Below are 22,047 nucleotides of genomic sequence, written 5' to 3'. Positions count from 1 at the left end.
CTTGGAATTAGCGTCTCATAGGTTAAAATGCGTAAAGCCACCCTGTGGGATGAACAGCCCAAATTAATACAAACTGGTTTTAGCCACCTAGACCTCACTTGGCTGTATGCCCTACAAGCAAAAATAAAATGTGCTATAGATTCCGTAGGGCAAACACAACCCGGGCAGCCCTCGTTGTTTCCCATCTGGTCGCTCCAACCATTCTGGAAGTCTCGGAGAGGGAGTGTGCCGTACCTGAATTTAAGGTAGAGGACTCTGTCCCCCGGGGACTCAATGAGGTCAAGGAAGGGTTCCCGTCTTGGGGTATGCTTGACATTCAGAAATCTCTCCGACAGAATACCGTTTTGATTTTTGTTGGTCATGGCAGAAATCCAGTCCCAGTAAAGCCTTTTCACTAGAGGTTTGGGCGGGGGCATCTGACTCTCCCAAGCCTGGTCCAAACCAATTGCAACCACTAATTTCTTCAGGTTGGACACCCAACCGACCTTATGACCTGAACCCAATCTTATCAGTTCATTTAGGCCGGATGCGTAGTGGCTTAGGTCGGGAGACCTCCTGAGCCGGGTCCAGTATAGCAGGGGACGCAGCCTCGCCACTTCATTTATTGGGTGTCTCCCAAGGTCGTAACGGAGCGGGATTAGGGGGGTAGATGGAGGGAGCGAAACTAAGTCGCGAAAAAATTTATTCTCAGATCTTACTAACTCAGAGAGATTGTCAAACCCCCAGAGTTCCGCCCCATATAGGCACCCAGGCAGAGCCTTGCCCTCACATACTTTGATAGCTGGAACTACAGGCCGGCTATAGGAGAGTCTCTGATGCCTCGCTATAGCCCCGGAAATCCGTTTATGGTTCAAGACCATTTTGGTCAGATGGGGGGACCATTTCATTTTATTGTTCATCCTTACCCCAAGATAATCAAAGGCCTCAACTAACTCCAACGGGCTACCATTCAACTTAAATTTATTCCTGAAACTTTTAGATTGTGCCAGAGCCATTAACTTGGTTTTAGATATGTTAATAACCAGGCCTCTGGCTACACAGAACGAGGTGAAGCGATCTAGGAGTTTCTGCAGGCCCATAGGACTCTTGGAGACCAGGAGGGTGTCGTCTGCGAATAGTAAAGTTGGTGTTTTTTCCCCGCACAGGGTTGGGGCATCGGTCGAGTCCTCGCTCAAATGGTCTGCCACCCCATTTATATAGAGAGAGAACAAGGTCGGCGCCAAGACACAACCCTGGCGTACTCCTCTCTGGACAACTATTTTCTCAGTAAGCTGGCCCTGGCTCCCCCACCTTACTCTGGCAAAGTTATCTTCATGCAGACGCTTGACAAGAGACAAAATCAAAGGAGGGATTCCTAGGTCAAGCAAAACTTGCCAGAGCTTGGAACGGGGGACCAGATCGAAGGCTGTTTTTAGGTCTATAAAAGCCAAATACAGGCTACCCTTCTCGATGGTTACAGTTTTCCAATGGATCAGGCAGAGTCTAAATACCTGATCCATCGTACCAACACCACATCTAAATCCAGCCTGGAAATGGGACAAAACACCCTCCTCATCAACCCATCCCTTCATCCGTGTTAAGAGGACCCTGCCAACCTCTTTTTGGATGACATCGATTAAACTAATCGGTCTGTAATTGGCAGGATCCTCTCTATCCCCCTTCTTGTAGATGGTCACCACCTCAGCCCCTTTCCAGGATTCAGGTACAGGGTGGCCGTTTGCTATGAGGTTTAGGGATCTACAGATAAATTGTGCCCAGAGATTTTTTTCATGAATCATAAGGTCACCCGGAAGGCCGTCGGGACCAGCTGCTTTACCGGGCGCAATCGAAGCAATAGCTGTAAGAACCTCATTGAGGCCAAAATGCTCATTCTCAGGTGGGGGTACAGGAGGCTCTAATTCGTGCCCTTGCTCAAGCGGGATAAGCCCTTCATCACCCATACATAATTTCTGGAAATGATCGAACCAGTCTCGCCCCGAGATATGGTTCGATAATGGGTCAGCCCCCATCCTTGTGCCAACATTAATAAGATCCCAAAATAGTGTGGCATCCTTCAGCTGGGCTTCAGATTTAAGTTCTTGCCAGTGAGATTCTTCCCAAGCTCGTTTGGCTAAGGCAATAGACCTATAGTATATTTTTCTTGCAGACAGGATGTTAGTCTGAACCTTAGATTTTAGAGCTTTCGAGAGGTCCTGCCTCCTTATCCTACACTCATTAGAGTACCACGGGTTTTCACCCTTAGGAGGGGGACGCTTACAGCCCCGATACGCTTTGGCCTGGAAAAACTCGCTCACGTTGTCCACAGTTGAAAGATATATTTCCTTGAGCTTTGAAGAGTGCACAGGAGAGGGGGGAGTGTCAGGGACATCATTAAGTAATAAGATGTTGTCATTAATGATCTTCCTGATGCCCTCCAATGACAGTTCACATTCGGCAACCTTGGGCCATTTAAGGCGCCGATTACAATTGGAGGGGACAATTTCCCTCAACCGAATGCTCTTGGTGCTAACAAGCTCAGTGGAAATAAGGACGGGATTACACAGGAAATGCATGGACAAGGGGTTGTGGTCATTTTCACATCTTTGGACCACTTCCATATCAATAAAGTCGCCCCAGGATCCGACGTCCAGCAGTATATAGTCAATGCGCGAGGGCACCTTGGTTCTAGTGAAGGTAGGGGCTCCCATTAGATCAGATTTGGATCTGCCATTGGTCGCCCTCAAATTATGCTCTAGAGTCAGAGCATTGATTTGTATGGCTCTTGGAGACCATTTCTTTATTGGGGGAGACTAAGGCAGGGGATTTCCCACTTAGCGTCTAGGTCCCTGGTGCCCTGGATGTCCTCATTGCAGAGTGGCTCAAAGGTGCAATTTAGATCTCCTGCGACAATTATGCCTGCTGTGGAGGTAATGGCCGTAAGCTCTGTATCCAAAGTTGATATAATGGGGCTTACTTGGCCACCCGGGGTCCCTCTGGCATATACGTTAAAAATTTCCAGGCCAACTTTACAGTCTGGCCCGGTAATGGAAATGTGGAGAATATCCTGGGAAGAAGTTGCAAGATTTCTAAATTGCATTTAGGAGTAGTAAAGTTAAGAATCCTAACTTTACTACTCCTAAATACATTTAGTGAATATCGAAAGTCATAACGTTAGGATTTTGTCTTAGATTACTTTTGTGAATCGGGCCCCATGTTCCTATGAGATCGGAAGGACAGCAAGATTTAACTTTCCCAGACTACAGCCTCTACTAAGATGCAACAAGGTTCACAAAACTGTACCAAGGGAAACCTACTGACAATCCAACAGCCACCATTGGTAAAGCTGGAGGCTTTCTTTTGAGATCCTCTATGACCCACAATATGCTCTTCAACTGACACCAAAAAACCTGAATCCAATCAATCAATCAATCAATCCATTTGTAGAGCGCACAACTCACATGTGAGGGTCTCAAGGCGCTGGGGGGGCGGGGGTGCTGCTACTGCTCGAACAGCCAGGTCTTGAGGAGTCTCCTGAAGGCCAGCAGGTCCTGGGTCTGTCGTAGGCGGATGAGGAGGGTGTTCCAGGTCTTTGCGGCGAGGTGGGAGAACGATCTGCAGCTGCCGGTAGCTCGACGGATGCGGGGGACCGTGGCGAGGGCGAGGTCAGCGGAGCGAAGCTGGCGGTTCGGGGTGTAGAAGGTGAGTCGTTCGTTGAGGTACGCTGGTCCGGTGTTGTGGAGAGCTTTGTGAGCGTGTGTGAGGAGCTTGAAGTTGATCCTCTTGTTGACGGGGAGCCAGTGTAGGTCTTTCAGGTGGGCTGTGATGTGGCTGTGGCTTGGGATGTCGAGGATGAGGCATGCAGAGGCGTTCCGTGTGCGTTGTAGTCGTTTCTGGAATTTGGCTGATGTTCCTGCGTAGAGAGCGTTGCCGTGGTCCAGTTTGCTGCTGATGAGGGCCTGGGTGACTGTCCTTCTAGTACTGGTGGGGATCCATCTGTAGATCTTGCGGAGCATGCAGAGGATGTTGAAGCAGGAGGAGGAGAAGGCGTTCACTTGCTGGGTCATTGACAATGCGGAGTCCAGGATGACTCCCAGGTTGCGTGCGTGGTTAGTGGGCGTTGGTGCAGCTCCCACGGCAGCCGGCCACCATGAGTCGTCCCAGGCGGAGGGGGTGAATCCGATGATGAGGACCTCCGTCTTGTCCAAGTTCAGTTTCAGGCGGCTGATCGTCATCCATTCGGCGATGGCCTTCATTCCTTCTATAAATTCCAGCCTCTACCCATAAAAGACTAAACAATGTAAACATAAAATTTCTAGCACATGTGAAACATCTAAAAAAACAACATGAAGTGGCAAAGTTGAACAACGAGTGAAATATGTACCATTAACAATTTTTATAGGTAATATGATTGCTAGTTTTCATGAATTTCAAGATCGTTTTCCATTAGACAACAAGAAGGGATTATCTGGGAAACAAAAAGTGTTCTTAAAGCAATGCCCGCTAAGAGAAGATTACCCGCACAGCATGCCACAGATAAATTAACGCCTATCTCAGATTAAAACTAGATCTAAAACCACCTACAAATTAATTAGCTGCAATTTCCCCACTATCATTTTTTCTACATTTGATCAACATGAATAACAATCCCGACATTCATTGCGAATCAGCACAATATGATTCATCAGTATGCATCAAAGAGAGAGAGCCTATACTCTTCATAGCATCTTGTCAGTCCCTCTATGCTCAACTCCTTCTGAGGGCCTACTTTATGAGGCACCTTGCGACATTGGAACGTCACTTTTTTGACGTTTCGTTGGCGCAATGTGATCCGGCATATTTACAAGGCCACTTAAAGCCACTTTACATGGCTTTTCATGGCCTTGTAAATATGGGCCCCTTTCACGCATAACACCGTGTGAAATGGGCGTTCCATGGGTGTTGCTGTGGGCGTTCCCATGCAACACTCAAGGAATATGAAGCATTCCCAGATTTACGAGAAATCGTTGACCTGGGTTTGTGTCCGAATCTAACGCTACCCCAGGGGTGGTGTTAGGGAGGCAAAATGAGGAGAAATGTTTTTGTTTCTCCTCGTTTTTTCCTTTTGCTATGTGTGCTGCATTCTGCAGCACACTTAGAAAGAGACTATGGCCTGAATTGATTGATTTGGTGCAAGGCTGCCTGCCCATTGTGTGCCAGCGCAGGAGAAAAGGACAGGAATGCACCGTATCACACATACATATCACCATGCCATAAATGAGGCCCGCAGTGTTTTCCTGGAGTCTTATTGTACAAGCATTTGGAACACACAGCATTCCAGTCAATGCAGTTGTGGTCGGGTCAGGTTCATGTATCCCATTTGGCAACTAACAGCAAGCAAGGAATGCTGAGATTGGCTCATTCAATCAGATTGTTAAAAATGTTGGTATTGACTACTTATGTTTGTCTATATTCTATAATTAGTGAGAGCGTGCACATGTTGAGTTGCCAGTGTTGGATGCGATTTAGGAAGACAGGTGGCAATAAATGTTTGTCCATGTGGTGCCAGACATTAACATCAATTATTCGCCCTTCTGCTCAATATCTTCATTCGCTTTCAGTCCATAATTATGAGCTGGTCATTTAAAAATTGTTAACTCCCTTTGCCTTGTGTCACTCACTGTTAAAGTCCCAGGCAGATGACGATAAAGTTTAATTATATTTTATATCAAGGAGAAAATGACTTTTCCTATATTTGGAACATATGAAATTGGCAAGTTGGTTGCAGCAAGTGGAGTTAGCTATCGAGCCAATTATCGCCAGTTGTAGTCAAATACACTGAATTAGCCTGGAGGAAAGAATTTAAAGCAGCCTATATTTAGGAAGCAGTTTCTATTTTTATGGATCCAATGAACTTAAAGTTAGATGCATATAAATAATGACGTTTTTTACTGTGTACCTTTAGTTTGGTGCATTTTACAAGAAATGTAACGATATTTTTCGATTCCCAATTTTGCTCCGGCCATTTTTGCACCTTTCAACCATTTTTTTTATTACACTGTAGATTTTATGAAAATGTTGGTTACCATAGTGGGGACATTTTAGGATTAGGTTATTGAGTTATGGCCGTTCCATTCTTTTGTGTATTTTGCTGTGTTTTATTATCTAATAGCTAGACCGATTGATTATACATATGTTATTATTCTTCCTTAAATCGATGTAGCACCATAATAATACAAGGGTTATTAACTGTGTTATCAATAAGAATGTCTGTGTTTTAAACACACTGGATGTGGATTGGGGTCAGCTGGAGAGTGGACTTGGTTATCGTGTTTGTGCTGAATGTCCAGAATTGTGTATGTGAATAAAGAACTTACCTAGAACCTCTGGAAACGCGAATTAGTACAGACATTATCAAATGACCACATAGATCTTTATTTTTGTGCAGGTACATCCAAACATTTTTTATGGACTTTATCGTCTCTGATGTCACCAGTAAAACTACAATAATATTTTTCAACAGAAACCCTTGTTATCTAGCCTTTATATGGTTGCTTAATGGGGCTTGTAGTTTCACCTTCCTCATGTTCACCATGGATCCCCTGATCCTAGCAATAATTGAACATCTTTCTTAAAATGTTACATCCATTGATAAAGATGCACCTGGTGGACCTAGGGCAACTTGCAGTCCCACCCTAGTGAAAATAACTATTCTCATATTTATGGAAGTAACAAATTGTGCGATCTTTATCACAATCAAACATTAAAAAATAAATTTCGAAGGCAACGTAGCATCGAGTTGCAATGTTTTAAGTAAATATTTCCTGGGAGGAACAGTACGATCATTTGTTTTATTATGTAGCCAGCCCAATTAATAAATGATAATCTAAAATCATAGCCCAGGGAACAGAAATAAAAAATATTGGGCCTCATTACGTGGTTGGACAAGTGTCCGACCCCCATCGCACCAGGAATGAAACCGCATGACAAGGAGACGGCGGTTCCACCCGCTATATTTCGATAAGACAGCTGTGTAAGCGGTTGGAATGATTCTGCCTTTTTCTACTGTGGCTTGTGCTGCGACTTGGAATAGGGCTGCAGCACAAGCCGCAGTAGAAAAGGTATGTTTAAAAACTCCATGCACATTGTGCCAGGCACCATGTGGTGTCTGGCACATGGTGCATGGATATTTGGGGGTGCACCACATGTGCCCCACTGGCCACTTAGCAGTGGCGCATGAGTGACGGGGGCCCTGCTTGGGGCCCCCAAAGTCCCTTTCCAGCTGCCTTTCCATAGTGGTGGGACCAGTATGAAAAGGCAGTTTAAAAGGGGCATCCCAAGGTGCCTGCGCAGGCACCACCCTCTTTGTAGAGATAGAAGTCTGATCGCGGCTCCTTCAGCCTGTCAGAGGTCTTTCCCCCTGACATCATCTCTCCGGCCACCAGTCTTGTAATCCGGTGGTGGGACCAATGCCCTCGGTGTTAGGCGCAACACCACTGATGGCTATTGGTGGCGGTCCATCTGATATCAAAATGAGGGCCAGTGTATTCAAGATCAAACTTCATGGCATTGCACACAACTCTAAACTGCAAATCTCGGAAATCATACTTAAAGAGTAATTCCTCTTATACAGATGTTGTTTTTTAATACTAGTATCTAATAGGCATCCAATTGACTGTAACTAATTCTGGTATATGAGCACAAGCTTTATTTGTATTCACTGCAAGTATTTTTTTAATTTAACTGGCTTTATTTTTTGGTTATTTGATCCTTGTTCAGGAGGCAGTTAACCACCCCGAAGAGATGGAAATGGAGATGCTGTCCAGCACCTCACCCCCAGAGAAAAGCAAAAATAAGGAGATATCTCCTGAGAATCACCAGCTTGCCGTGCCGGCCACTTCAAACCAGTGCAACAACACCAGCCTGCCCTCCCCAGCAGACAGTCCTCTGAAAGCTGAAAAGAATGGGCATGCCAATGATAACCCAAAGACTGCAAAAGCTTTTGAGATCCAAGCAATGCCCAATGGTAAAACAAGGACATCGCTCAAGACCCTGAGTAAGAGGAAACTCTCACAACAGAAGGAAAAGAAGGCCACCCAGATGTTGGCCATTGTGCTTGGTAAGAACATTTTGTTGAGTTTTTTGTGCATATGAAAAGCTTGTCGCTGATGTTTATCCTCATCTAAAGTACTTTTCATCGTGTAAACCGAAGACAAGTCTACTATTGGTTGCTTAGATGGGATCATGGAGAAATTCCTTTACCGCTAAAATAGTTCTTGATTAAACGAAATTAACAATGAAATGCAATGCTCAAACACCATTCCATAAAGTCTAGCGAAGAGAATAAAATCTAACGGAAATGAAGTATAGTATGTTTTGGGTTGCTTGGTGGAAGATGACAAACCCATCCCTGACAGGACTTCTGTGGACACAAAGGATTTGTTGTAGAAATGTCTGGAATAGAACAATTGATGATCAAAAGGTTGGTCACGGAAAAAGAGAATTATGTTCTTTTTTTACTAGTTATCTTCTTTTTCAAATCAGAAAACCTAAAAAAAAAACAGCCAAAAAGACGTAATATGACACAATATTGTATGTAAACCCTCTGTGCAAAAAAAGAAATGTTCACTGCGATTGTGCAATGCTCTAAAACCAGGGAATCAAGTCATGTATAAATCAAAAAGATTTAGCTCTGTGTTTAAGACAACTATTGATGAGAATAACAAGCCCTTGCAATGCCAATAGGTCTTGTTTTTTTTCTTCTTCATTTACTAGTGAATGTATGCACTCAATTCATAATCTTACATGCAATTTGTCACCCATGCTTGTACCCATGCCTCCATTCATCTATCTACTCGCGCTTCTTTACATTCATCTACTGACCCATCAACAATCAAAATCAACATAAACTCAGCAAGCATATACAATATTAATCAGAAGAATGCAGGTAGAAAAAAACAAAAATGCTAGTGCATAAACCTGGTGGACATGTTGCCATTAAGAATAAATGAAAAATTAAATAGTGCAGTGAATGGCCATCTGGGTATTGTATTGTGTATTGTGGTTAATTGCCCCACCAATCCAAAATGGCTGGCATGATGATTCTAAGTGTGGCTGTCAACTTGGAAATGTAAAAACAATGAAACACTATGGACAATATCTGGCGCCATTGACATGTCATCAGGAAAAAAATGCCATCACTCAGGGCACAGGACAATAGAGCCAATGGCTAAAGTGAGTTGACCGATTGCCTCATGTTCAATGCTTTTGGTGGTTAAACATAATGTGAATAACACTTAAAGAGACCAGTGGCTGAACAGGAAAACCCAAAGTCCCACTAAATATGTGTCCCATGTTTTTATTGGTAGTTTCGGTTAGACTGCTAAAGCTGTCAGCCCAGATGTAAAAAGTAATTTAAAACATACACACTGATAAATGCATAGATATACAAACATTTATAAAATTACAGCTGGCAAAACAATGTGGAATCCCTCCGTGAGAGACCTTGCAAGGATTCTCAAATGCAAACCTTCTACTTTTAGGGCTTGGGCAATAGGGTAACGTGCCTACTACAGCAATCTGTCTGATTCCATGTCGCAAAATTCCTGTGAACATATTTTAACACAGTGTAATTTCAAGCCATTCTTTAAAGTCTATTTTCGTTAACATATATTTATCAAACAACATCAACATCCTCTCCTACTCTAACAGCACACAACTCATACTTTCCTCTTGGACAAGACCCCAAACACAAAACAAGTTCTCCGCCTGCATGACAGAGGTTGCTAACTAGATGAAAGCCAAAGCTGTCTGAAGCTCAACACCAACAAGACAGGAGTAGTGCTATTCGACAAGAACACCTCACCATGGGACTCCTGTTGGTGGCCAGTGTAACTCACACCCACTCCCATCACCCATAACAGGAACCTCTGAATAATCATCAGCAGCGTAATGGACATGACTGCACAAGTCAACACCTCTCACTGCATCCTGCTTCCACACCATGAAGATGCTAAGAAAGATCTTCAAATGATTTCCAAGCAACACTAGAAAAACTGTCACTCACAACTTAGCCACAAGCAAGTTGGATAACTGTAACACCCTCTATGCCAGGATTACCAAGCAACTCATAGAAAATAACAAACCATCCAGAATTCGTCAAACCAGGCTTATCCTCAACCTCGCACATAGAACTCACAACAGACCACTCCTAAGGGAGTTCCACTGGCTCCCAATACACAAAGGCAATTATATCAAACTCTATATACTCACATAAAAAGGCACTACACTTAGGCTACATGTTCTTGAACAGTCGCATCTCCTTCCTCCAACCAAATAGAGACCTCTGAGCCGCAGTATTCCCATTCGCCCACATCCCTTGCTTACACAGAACAGGTCAGGAGGATAGGCATTATCTTACATCACTCCTATAGCATGGAATAGCCACCACTCTACTTTGGAGCCACTCCCTCTCTTCTTAAATTCCGCAAAAAGCTGAAGACGTAGCTTTTCAATGTAACAATCTTCCATTTTGAGGGCTAGGCCGACACACCTGCTTAACGCAACGATAAATACATGGGTGAATATGCGCTTTAAAACTACACATACCATAACACTATAAATATGCTACAACTACTGCCTTTATCATAGCTTTTTGTAATACCAAAACAGATATAGTACAGCTATCACAATACCGTCTAATTAACCAATTAGGTTTGTATCCTTTATCGTTGGCTTCTCACAGACAAATGCTGGCCTACTGCTTTAACAGAAGCTTTGCCACAAGGCAACCACCAGTCATACATGGATACAATTACAAATATGCACAAAATTACAGTTTGCAAAACAATCCAAGGTCTCTCCTAAATGGGCCTAACTAGAATTCTCACAGTGGAAATTTTCTACCATGATGTCTTTTCAAAGGGGTAAATGACACCAAACCCATGCAACAAAATACCCCTAGAAAGGCTTTACCACAGTGTAATAAAATCCTCCCTGAAACATCTTTTTGCTTTAACAATGCTTTTTGCAATAAATAAGTCTGGCCTACTGTATTTGCTGTAGCTCTTCATGATAAACAAATGAAAACTATGGCATTTGACTTAACATTTTTGATGAACCAATCAGGCTTAGAACCTTAATCATTGGCTTGTCACAATGAAAACAACTCAGTCCTACTGTATTGACCCCAAGTTTTCCGATAGAGCAACCATCAGTTGGCAAAAAATATACAACCCTTCTTAAATGGGCCTACCAAGAATTATCACAGTGGAAATCCTATATCCCAAGGTTTGTCATAGAAGGGAATCAACACAAAGGGCCAGATGCACAACTGTTTTTAGCCGTCGGAAGCAGGAAATTGGCCCGTTTGCGACCGCAAAAAAGGGTGGTGCTATTTATGAACCATATTTTGCGAGTCGGTGACTCACAAAATAGTGTTTGCGAGTCGCTATTAGGAAGGGGTGTGCCAAGGGCGTCTCTTCCTAATAGCGATTCAGAATGGTATGTGTTGTGTCTTAGTATGTAGCCAGGCAACTGGTCAACATTCCTTCCATAGAAACCAAAATGCTTTGTTCTGAGTTGGCTGGGAGAGAAGAGCTGGCAGTTTCAGAGAGAGGACCTGTCTGTCTAGGGGTTGTACATGTGAACTTGCAATAAAGTTCTTCTTACAGATATCTGTCTGCGCTTCTTAAAAGTGGCGACGAAGGTGGGATGATAAAAGCAGATGAAATTTAAGCTTGGAGTCATCAACCCCTAGACGAGTGATAATCATCAAAATATTGAGACCAGCAAAAATGGACTGCCTGAATACAGCACAAGGTCAGTGAAATCCAATCAAAACTATTGAGACCAGCATTATTTTTATTATTAACATTATAAGCGTGGAACTGATTGATGACTGCTGGTGCTACAAACGTGAAGAAGACAAATGAAAGCATATTTTATGCTTTGAAACGGACTAATGACTGTTGGTGTCACTAGTGCTGAGAAGACATGTGGAAGCTTATTTTAAAAAAAAGGCTCCTATATATGCGCAACAATATTATTGAACGTCTGCCACTGAATTACATACATTGCTGAATTATTCTGCAGTTGAGGAATTGAAAAGAATTGTTGCTGGAATCAAGCTGTTGATATGTGTGACCTTATGCGCATGGAATGAAGTCTTTTCCCTCATGTGATTTTAAATAAAGGAGAAAAAGGAGTGCGGAGCGTCAAGTGAGTGGAAACCCTGACTTGACAAATAAGATTGCCAGCGTATATGCCTCTGATTCACTGTGCGCATTGAACGAAGACTTCCTGGTTGTGCGCGTGTGAATTTAATTAAAAATAAACACACCACAGAGAAGCGTGTGTTTGTATCTCCTGCCATAATTGGGAGTGTGGGCTAAGCCTCCCTTGCCTTGCGCGTTGATCAGGGGTGGACACAGCGTGCGTTTGTGACTCCTGCAACCAAAGCAAACTCACAGCAGCTCTGCAGCTCTTACCTGAATTGTCATTCTGAGGTTCCAATCAACTGACTCAAGTTTGGCTGGTGTGGCTTCCTGTACACGTGGAAACAAAAGAAAGACTAACCCTTACAAGCTGTATCCCCATAAAGAAAACAGAATACACTGGTCCTTTATTATAGATACAACAAATAATAAATACTAAAGTGGCATTGCATGCAAATTAAGGACCACAATAATAACCAGAGCACAGTGACTACTTTTATTTTGTTAGTTTAATATTTTACCAAATAATCAATTTGTTTTAGGTACTTGGTAACAATTTGAGAACGGTGACTACTTTTATTGTTTTAGTTTATTACTTTAATGAATATTCAATACTGTTGTTTAGTATACATATATTTTCATTACATATCATTTTACTAGTGTATAATTTAAGAAAGGTTCCAAATGGATATGTCATCCATAACTGCTCCACCCAAACTTTTACAAACTCCAGGAGAACCTCCCTTACCATGGGAAGATTGGATAGAATTATTTGACACATATTTAGAGGCTATTGGTGGGGAGGATTTTGTAGCTTCGCGCGAAGTGGCTTAAACACAATTTAGGCATTGAAGGCAGAAAAGTATTAAAAACACTACCTATTAACACAGAAAAGAAACCCATAATAACTAGTGATAAAACCAACGACAGCGAAGATGAAGAAGTGGTAGAATTTCAGCAGGACACAATAGATAGCATTGACGAATACATTGAAGTAATAAAAGCATTAGAAGAAAACTACGGCAAAAACGTTAGTATTGCAGTAGAAAGACATACTTTTTTTCTCGATCACAGTTGCCAGGAGAATCTGTAGAACAATATATTTCTGTATTAAGAACATTAGCCGTCAGTTGTAAAATTAGAGACCTTCATTAGGAGATCAAAAAGAGATCAATTCATCAATAGAACAAACAACATCGAAATACAAGAAAGATTACTAGACATGAAGGATCCTTCTTTGTCAAAAACCATTCAAGGAGCAAGGCGAATTGAGTGCAGAGAAACCTGTATCGAATAAAGTGTGTGTGGTAGAAAAAGATTCAGTCAAAAAGAAGCAAAACAAAGGTAAAAATAGTTTCATTATGACAAACAATAAAGTATGTTATAGATGTGGTAGTATAAGACATACAGCTGATTCTGATAGATGTTTTGCTATCAAGGAAAAATGTTATATATGTAAAAAAATTGGCCATTTAGCACGCATGTGCAAAGCAGGGTTCTTGCCTAATGCAAAATGGAAACCACCTGTAAATGCCATAAGAGAAAATATTGAGGAAGATTACTCTGACAATGAGGGAGAAGTTGAAGTAATGGTGATTTGTGACAATTCCATAAATAAAATATAAGAAAGTTACAATCCTCCCAAATGTGATGTAGGAATAAATGGCACCAAGATAACAGTATGGGCAGATTCATGTTCGCCTTATACTATTATAGATAAAAACGTTTGGGAGAGAATATGAAGTCACAAGTTGAGCACACCCGATGTAGAACCTGTGGGGTACTGTGGAGTAAAACTTCCCATTTTAGTTTTTTTTGTATGTACTTGATAGAGATCAGGGTACCTAAAATAAACCCACTTCCACGGATAGAGTAATCTCACAGTTACACGCACATACATTCATCATACGCTAGGGCCCATTTCACTAACATACCCTCAAATACTCTACCAGCATAAGACCTGTGGGAAGAAAACCCTGCATCTATATCTAGGACGATAGGACCTGATTATAGTGGTTGTCCTTAAACATACTCTATACAATCTATACAACAATGATCAAAAATGTACACAATAATTGACAAGAAAGAATATTCAACACCATGTTTAAAAGTTATATTGCTTTATCTAAAATTAGTCAAAGTAAAATCAGAATAAATCATTTCTCATAGTTACCTATTCTAACTAAGTGTCAGAACGGGTCAGGACCAGTCTCTCGGTAAAGTCTCTCAAGACAGAGTCCTCAGCATCGATCCTCAGCAACGCAAGTTCACGCGACAAAGGTAAAATGGCAAGTGGCAAAAACCCTCCCTAAGCTAACAATTCTTATAATGGAAAATACAATGGAAACACACATAAAGTTGGCAGGATAAACTGTATCACTGAGCAGAACCAGAAGGAAGAGATGTAACATTGCTACATCTGAAAATCTTCGCTCAGGAAAAGTCACAAGACGTGAACTACGGAACAGGAACCAAGAAACTATCAAAGTATCCAACTTGTACAACTTCCCTCGGCAGCCAGGCCACAGTTCATTGTCTGTTTCTGAAGCTCCTTTGTTTGCCAAGGACGTTCCATTTCTTTTGGAGATCCTCCAAACTGCTGATGTCCTCATGGAAAAATACAATAAGGACCACGGTCAGTTGTCTTCGACCTTTTTCCAGCAGGAGTCCCTCTTGCCACATCACAGAATATGCCACAGCCAGGCTTCGAAATACTGTCAGCTCGGCTAAGGCCTTCATAGGCCACAATAGACCATCTTAATTAAAGAGACAAAATAAACGTTACTACAGCATAATGATTAAACAGTGTAAACCCCACTAATACCCTTATGTGTATGCATTTATCTAGCTTTGCGACATAAAAAGCATTAATTCAGACAGCGTTTTGTGCTCAAAATAAACAGCACACAGTAACGTTTAAACATGAAAACCTGCACGTTATTGTAAATACAGAAACAGCACAAATAAGCTAACCCTCATGTAACTTTCTTTATGTTAGGACAAACGGGTTGATTAATAGAATCACACTTGCACAAAGACAAATAGTTAATTGTTAATTATTAATAAATTAATAAAATGCATAGACATGCCAGAGCTTCAAAAACCCCAGAATTTTCTAAAAGAAAACTCTGCTCCAGCAATCCCCCCTTTGGTGATTTTATCACCAAATAAACCCCAAAAAAAAAATTAGTGAAAATTTAGTCCCATTTTAGGAAAATCAGAAATGTCTTTTCCCCTTACACAACATTAAACACCAGTCACTCTTTCATCATCTCTCTTTGTCTCTAAATAAACACTCTCCCTCAATTCTTCTAGTTCAATTTCTTGAGGTTCTCTTTTCAACTTCTTATTTTTATTTTCCTTATTCAATTTCTTTCTCCCTCCCCTGTTCTTACAACACACACACACCAATCTTATTATTAACAAAGCCACAATTATACAAGACAAGGGAAACAATATCCTACCTATAATTGTACTACCTATTTTTGCAATAAAATCTTTAACAGCTATCATTTTATTAGCTATTTTAGTCCACAAACTCCCAGCTTCAAGTGGTACTAATTCTTCATGTAAATCAGTAATAGTTTTGATATAGACCTTCAGGTCTTTACTTTCGTCAGGAATGTAAGTGCAACAATGTTGAACTTTCAAAATTCCACAGACTCCACCCTCCTTGGCCAATAGAATATCAAGGGCAAGTCGATTTTGCATAGACATAGCACGTACGGCACTTAATTCCGTATTCACCAAAAGAAACCCTCCTGCGGTATTCGTCGATAAACGATCAACCACTGTGGACAGTTTCCGAATTCCATAAGCATTCAAAGAAATTCCCACTGCTGGAATCAAAACCCCAAAAATATCACCCACAATTTCAGACCAAGTTTCTCTCTTAAAACGTGTTAATAAGTTAATATCTTCTACATCTCTTACTTTATCTGTATGAAAAATCTTAGGAAAAACCAGGCCCACATAACACGTGCCAAACCAATGGTCAGGCAACTTGTAATAAGCCTTGTTCCCACAAACATAGTACACTCCTGGAAAAATTGTATCTTCTCCACCTCTGAAACCCCAACCTGTCGCAATGAAGTATGTATCATGGCACTCACTAGTTCCCACAAAATATGTATCATATTGGGATTTCCTTCTGGTAATGCATAGTTTACCCTTCTGCGGTGCATCTAGAGCCAAAGTCGGACTAGCCCCATTTCTCAACTCTTTTCCCATCTCAATGTCCCAAATTGTCTCACTCACTTCATATTTTCCCTCTTTTTCATGCATGTTCACTCTCCTTTCCTCAACCATATCCAGGAAAGCTTTCTCCTCTTCTTTCAGACTGCAAGTTAAATTATTCTTAAAAATGTAATCTAATGTTAGTCCTTTTTCTTCAATAAAAATTTCACCAAAAGTGTTAGCTTCTTTAGCTGGATTCAGCTCTTTGTTCATTGGCAAGTGCCCAAAAATACTATCTCCGTTAGACATCTTATAATCTATTTTCCCTAACAAATAAAAAACACTACTTAAAATACTACAAGAAATACCATATATAGCTGGTAAATGGTGATAAGTAACACCCTCTGAAACGGATGCAGGTAACTGCATGCAGACATAGCAATCCCTTACTTCCATTGTCTTCACATATTCATATAACAGTTTAGAAAAAACATTACTAGAAAAATTATTAATTGACCTATCTTTGTGTATATAACTACTACTTCTAATTGGAACTACTTTCTGTGAATTCTTCTCTATATTAGTCATATTCTCTGTGTCCATCCCAAATTCAACCTTAAAAGTTACTAATAAAACTAAAACACCCCATAGAAGCATTAATAATCCAGTACAACAGCAGCACATTCTGCACCACCTCTTAAAGAAGGCACATCTATTTCTAGTTTCCTCTATGTTAGCCATTTTAGTTTAGCCTCTACTACTCCACTACTGTTTGAACTTCTTCAATTCTCCAGCAATTCTTCAGCTTTTAGTTTATCCAAATGATCTCCTCGTTCACTTGATCCAAGTGAATCCTTCTTTCATTCAATTTGGATATTTGTCATTCTTCACTTCAATTTCTTCAACATCAAATTGTATCAGATCTCCAACGTCGGAATCCTCAGTACTCGACTCTTCTCCAATGTCAGTCAAGAGTACTTTCAGAATTTCACCAGTATCTTCCTCAACCACTTTTCTCAAGACCACTTCCGGATTATCTCGAGTCACTGTTTATTCTTCTCCTCCTTCAGACAGTGTCACATAAGACCATTCCGGTGATCTGTACTTTTGGTTGGGTCTTTTAACTCTTTTTATTTCTACTGGTTCTTTCGATCTCTTTGATTCTTCTCCTTCAGCCTTTGAAGTTTGACTTGATATTTCATTTACTTGTTCAGCTTTCGATGAATTTGCTCTTATTACTCTGTATCTCACCCTTTTAACTCGGTTGTTAGGCCAACGATCTCCTTTCACAACCTTTTTCGGCCTTAATTCTTTAACACTCTTTTCTCCAATCGAGGTTCTCTTTCTCAGAACTCGACCCTCTGTTTGTTCATTTTCATCATCCGATTCTGTTTCAATTGCCTTTTGCTTTCGTTTCCTAGCAGTTTTCTTTTCTTCCACAGATTCTTTCACCAGTATTTGAGACTTCCCTACTTCTGTCCCTCCTCGGGTCTCCGACACGCAATCTTCTTGCTGTCTACTTGTCCCTTCACCTAGCTCCTCATCAATGTTCCCTACACCTCCTCGGGGGTCTTCCGCAATCTGTCCCTCTCTATCTTCTTCTGACCCTGTTTCTTCAAGAATAATCTCAAGTGGTTCTTCAATCTCCTCCTCTTCTGATTCAGGAGTAGATTCTGTGTGATTTCTCTTTTCTTTTCTTTTTCCCCCACTGCTACTTGAAACTTCAGGCTCTTTATCAGAATCTGATCTTCTCTCTGATACTCGCAGTGATTCTCTTGAAGCTCTCTCTGCTTCTTTTCTCACTGATTCCGTATCTTCAGGATCTTCACCATCACTGGAATCTGACTCTTCAAAATACTCTTCACCAGTTCCCTCTCTCGGGCTTGGAACTCTCAGAGTATGACTTGCATGTACCCAGTGCCTCACTCCAGCACACTTTACTGCAGTCGTTGTAGTCAGAATAACTTGTCTCGGCCTTCCCCACCTTGGAATCAAGCAATTTCTTCGTCTGTGCACCTTAATCCTCACCCAGTCTCCTGGACTCAGATCATGGGCTTGCTTCTTCTCAAGTGTGGTAGCTTCTTCTCCAACCTGGTGAAACACAGAATGAACTGCGTCAGCCAGGCCTTTACAGTAATCCAAAATCATGTCATCAGTTATTGACACCAACTTATTCACAGGCACGAATGCATGGCGCATAGCACGTCCCATGATTATTTCATGCGGGCTCAAACCAGTAGTTCTATCTGGAGTAGATCTCATTGTCATCAGAACTAGAGGCAAAACATCTGGCCATTTCATGCCAGTGGCTAAGCACATCTTTCCAATCCTATTCTTGATTGTGCCATTAATCTGCTCAACCACACCAGAAGCCTCTGGTCGGTATGCACAATGTAGCTTCTGCTGTATTTTCAATGCTTCACAAATCAAACCAATGAGTTCATTTTGAAAGTGTCTACCTCTGTCAGACTCAACTGTAACTGGAAATCCATACCTAGGAATCAACTCTCTCAACAATAATTTCGCCACTGTTAATCCATCATTTCTTCTAGTCGGGTAAGCTTCCACCCACCTTGAAAACAAACAGACTACCACTAGAACATACTTCAGTCTGTTCACTTGGGGCATTTCAATGAAATCAATTTGCATTCTTGTAAAAGGACCTCCTTCTCTGCCAATTGTCCCTAGACTCACCACTGTCTTTTTCCCTGTGTTAAATTGCTGACAAATCAAACACCTTTGACAGATGCTCTCCGCAATTGTCCTAAACTTTGCATTGTACCAGGTTTGTTTAAAGGACCTTACCATCGCGTCCCTCCCCAGATGTCCCTGGCCATGATACATCCTTGCCATTGACGACAAAATTGAGTTTGGCATTACTGGTCTGCCATCTCTGTAGACCCAAACATGGTCTGTTTCTCTTGGAGCACATCCTGCCTTAACCCAATCTTGTTTCTCTTCTTCTCCTGCCTCATCTTGTAACTGCTTTACTTCATCCCACGTTTCTAGGACATTAGTAAACATCACAGAAAGAAAAGACATTTCTTCCATCCTATCCCTGTTAATGGATTGATTTGTTTTGGCACAATACTGTGCCACATCGTTGGCGTATCTGTTACCAACAGTGATAAAATCGTCCCCTGAACCATGTGCAGCACATTTTACAACCGCTAACTCCTTAGGCAGCTGTATCGCCTCAAGCAATTTTCCAATCAACTCAGCATTCTTTATCGGAGTTCCACCCGATGTCAAGAAACCTCTTTGCAGCCACAACTGGCCAAAGTCATGCACCACTCCAAATCCATACTGACTATCAGTCAACACAGTTGTTCTCAAATCTTTCCCAATCTCACAAGCTTTTGTCAATGCCACTAATTCAGCAACTTGCGCAGATTTCACTCCTTTCAATGGTGATGCTTCCATGACCTCTGAAACTTTGCACACTGCATATGCTGCACATAACACACCATTATCATTTCTCAGGCATGATCCATCCACAAACAACACATGGTCATTCTCAGGTAAGGGAAGATCCCTTATGTCTGGTCTCGGTTTTGTACAGTACTCAAGCACATCCAAACAATCATGATCATCTTCCATCTTTATACCTACATTTTCAATATCCGGCAAGAGTGTCGCTGGATTCACATTCATACATCTCTCAAGAGTCACGTTTGATGCTCCCAGAATCACTTTTTCGTACTTAGTCAGCCGACTATGTGACATATGCTGAGTTCTGCTTCTTGTCAAAAGAATTGCCACATTGTGAGGTACGAATACCCTTACAGGATACCCCATTATTATTCCCTCACTCTGTTCCAGGCTTCTACATGTTGCAGCCACAGCTTTCAGACAACCTGGTAACCCCACGGCTACAGTGTCAAGTGTCGATGAGAAGTATGCAATAGGCCTTCTCAATTGCCCATGATTTGTGTATTGGCTACACCAACTACTTGGATTGCTTCATCCGAGAGAGGAAGATTTCTAACATCTGTTGACCTGACAGTTGATCTTGTCGCACCTGTGTCTACCAAAAAAGTAACACTCTCCTCATTTATTTTCCCATCCACAAATGGTCCTGCCTGGTCTATTTCTAGAGTTGCACCAAGTATGCACTCTTCCTCCTCTCCTCGGCACCGTCAATAATCACCCTCAGACTCACTCCCTTCACTCTTTAACAAATACTGCTATACTTTGTTAGAACGTCTCGGTTTGTTTACCTGCTCGTCATTGAAGAATCCCGAGTCCTGATTGTACTTTTGTACCCCTCTATTCTGCGGTAAGGGCGGTTTTGGCTCTTGACTCTGCTGTCTCACAACTTTCTGCTGTTGTTGCTGCTGGTTATTCCCATCATTCTGCACCTGTTGATTTAAGGATTTACCCTCATTTAATGGTGGATTAGGACATTCCGATCTCCAATGTCCCAATTGGCCACAGTTGTGACACGGGAACTTCTTTTTGGCTTCCTCAAGACTTCCCTTTCCTTTTCCTGCAAATCTCGGTCTATTTTCTGCATTATTTCCTGGATTATTTGCCTGTTCCACCAACTGTGCTTCCTGTCTTTCTGCAACTTTCACTTGTGCCCACATTGCTTTCTCTTTCAGCTTTCTTTGTTTTGCTTCAATTTCATCACTGAAGTATTTTGCATGTCTCAGAATCTCATCTACTTTCTTACTCTGCCAATCTACTGTGTGTTCACGAATTCTCTCACCAATTTCAGGTCTAAGACCATATACAAATCGGTATACAAAATGACTCAAATCCTTGTCACCCAGGTGTTCATCTCCACTGAATTGTTTAAAAGCCAGTATCAGCCTTTCATAAAAAGCATGAACTGATTCTTTTGCTTCCTGTTATGTTCGATCTATTTTAACCCAGTCTGTCTCTTTTGGAGGAACTTTACTCTTCAGGTATACCATCACCTGATCATACTTCCTCATTACTTCTGGATCTGGTGCCCCTGTTCTCGGATCTCTTGGATATTCCTCAGTAGGCCAACTCACAACTATTTTACACTCAGTCCACAAGTCTGCTGGAACAATTATATCAAACAGACTATTCAGGTCAACCCACAGCACTTTTGACAACTTCACAAACCTATCTACCTGCCTATACCACTCGACGGGCTTTTCTCTCAATCGAGGGAAATCATTCGTAAATGATAATATATCCTGTCTGGTCCATGGAACATGAACATATCCTCCTCCAGGTATTTCTCTCATGGGATACTGCTCCACTGGTTTCTCTTTTTCTCTCACTGGAAATGCTGAATAAGTTGTTCTATCTTCAGATTCCTCTCTTTTCTTATACCACCTATCTTTCCACTTTTCTACATCACCCCATCTTCGCAATAATGCCACCATTTCTTTAATCTGTCCTGTTCTACCAGAAGTATTCAAATTTTCAATGTCTTTCTCTGTAAAATCCATCCTATAAGTTTTTTGCAAAACCTTTACTTTATCAATGTCAACTCCTTGCTCATTTGCTATCGCTCTTAGTCTATCATGTGTATTTCTTGCTCTCCATGTTATGCTCTTGCACATAAACATTAATTCACCATCATGATGACTCTTCAGGATTTCTGTTGGAACTGTTCCCGTCACAAGCTCTTCTAACTCTATACGTAACTTAACCACATCAATAACTTGTGAATCCTTATCCTTTTTCTGAAGAACCTTCATCCAATCATTCAAATCATCAA

General features: G+C 41.5%; 1 protein-coding gene across 1 annotated transcript in view; it reads left to right on the top strand.

Moving 5' to 3' along the window:
- Positions 1-22,047, top strand: part of DRD2 (dopamine receptor D2) — a 1,132,644-nt gene that overhangs the window by 1,087,102 nt on the left and 23,495 nt on the right. The window contains exon 9 of the mRNA XM_085647358.1: positions 7,735-8,074. Within this exon, the coding sequence (XP_085503484.1) occupies positions 7,735-8,074 (340 nt within the window). The remainder of the gene's footprint in view (positions 1-7,734; positions 8,075-22,047) is intronic.

This window comes from Triturus cristatus, chromosome 3_2 (genome assembly GCF_964204655.1).
Source record: "Triturus cristatus chromosome 3_2, aTriCri1.1, whole genome shotgun sequence".
Lineage (NCBI taxonomy): Eukaryota > Metazoa > Chordata > Amphibia > Caudata > Salamandridae > Triturus > Triturus cristatus.
This window is presented reverse-complemented; position numbering and strand designations above follow the sequence as displayed.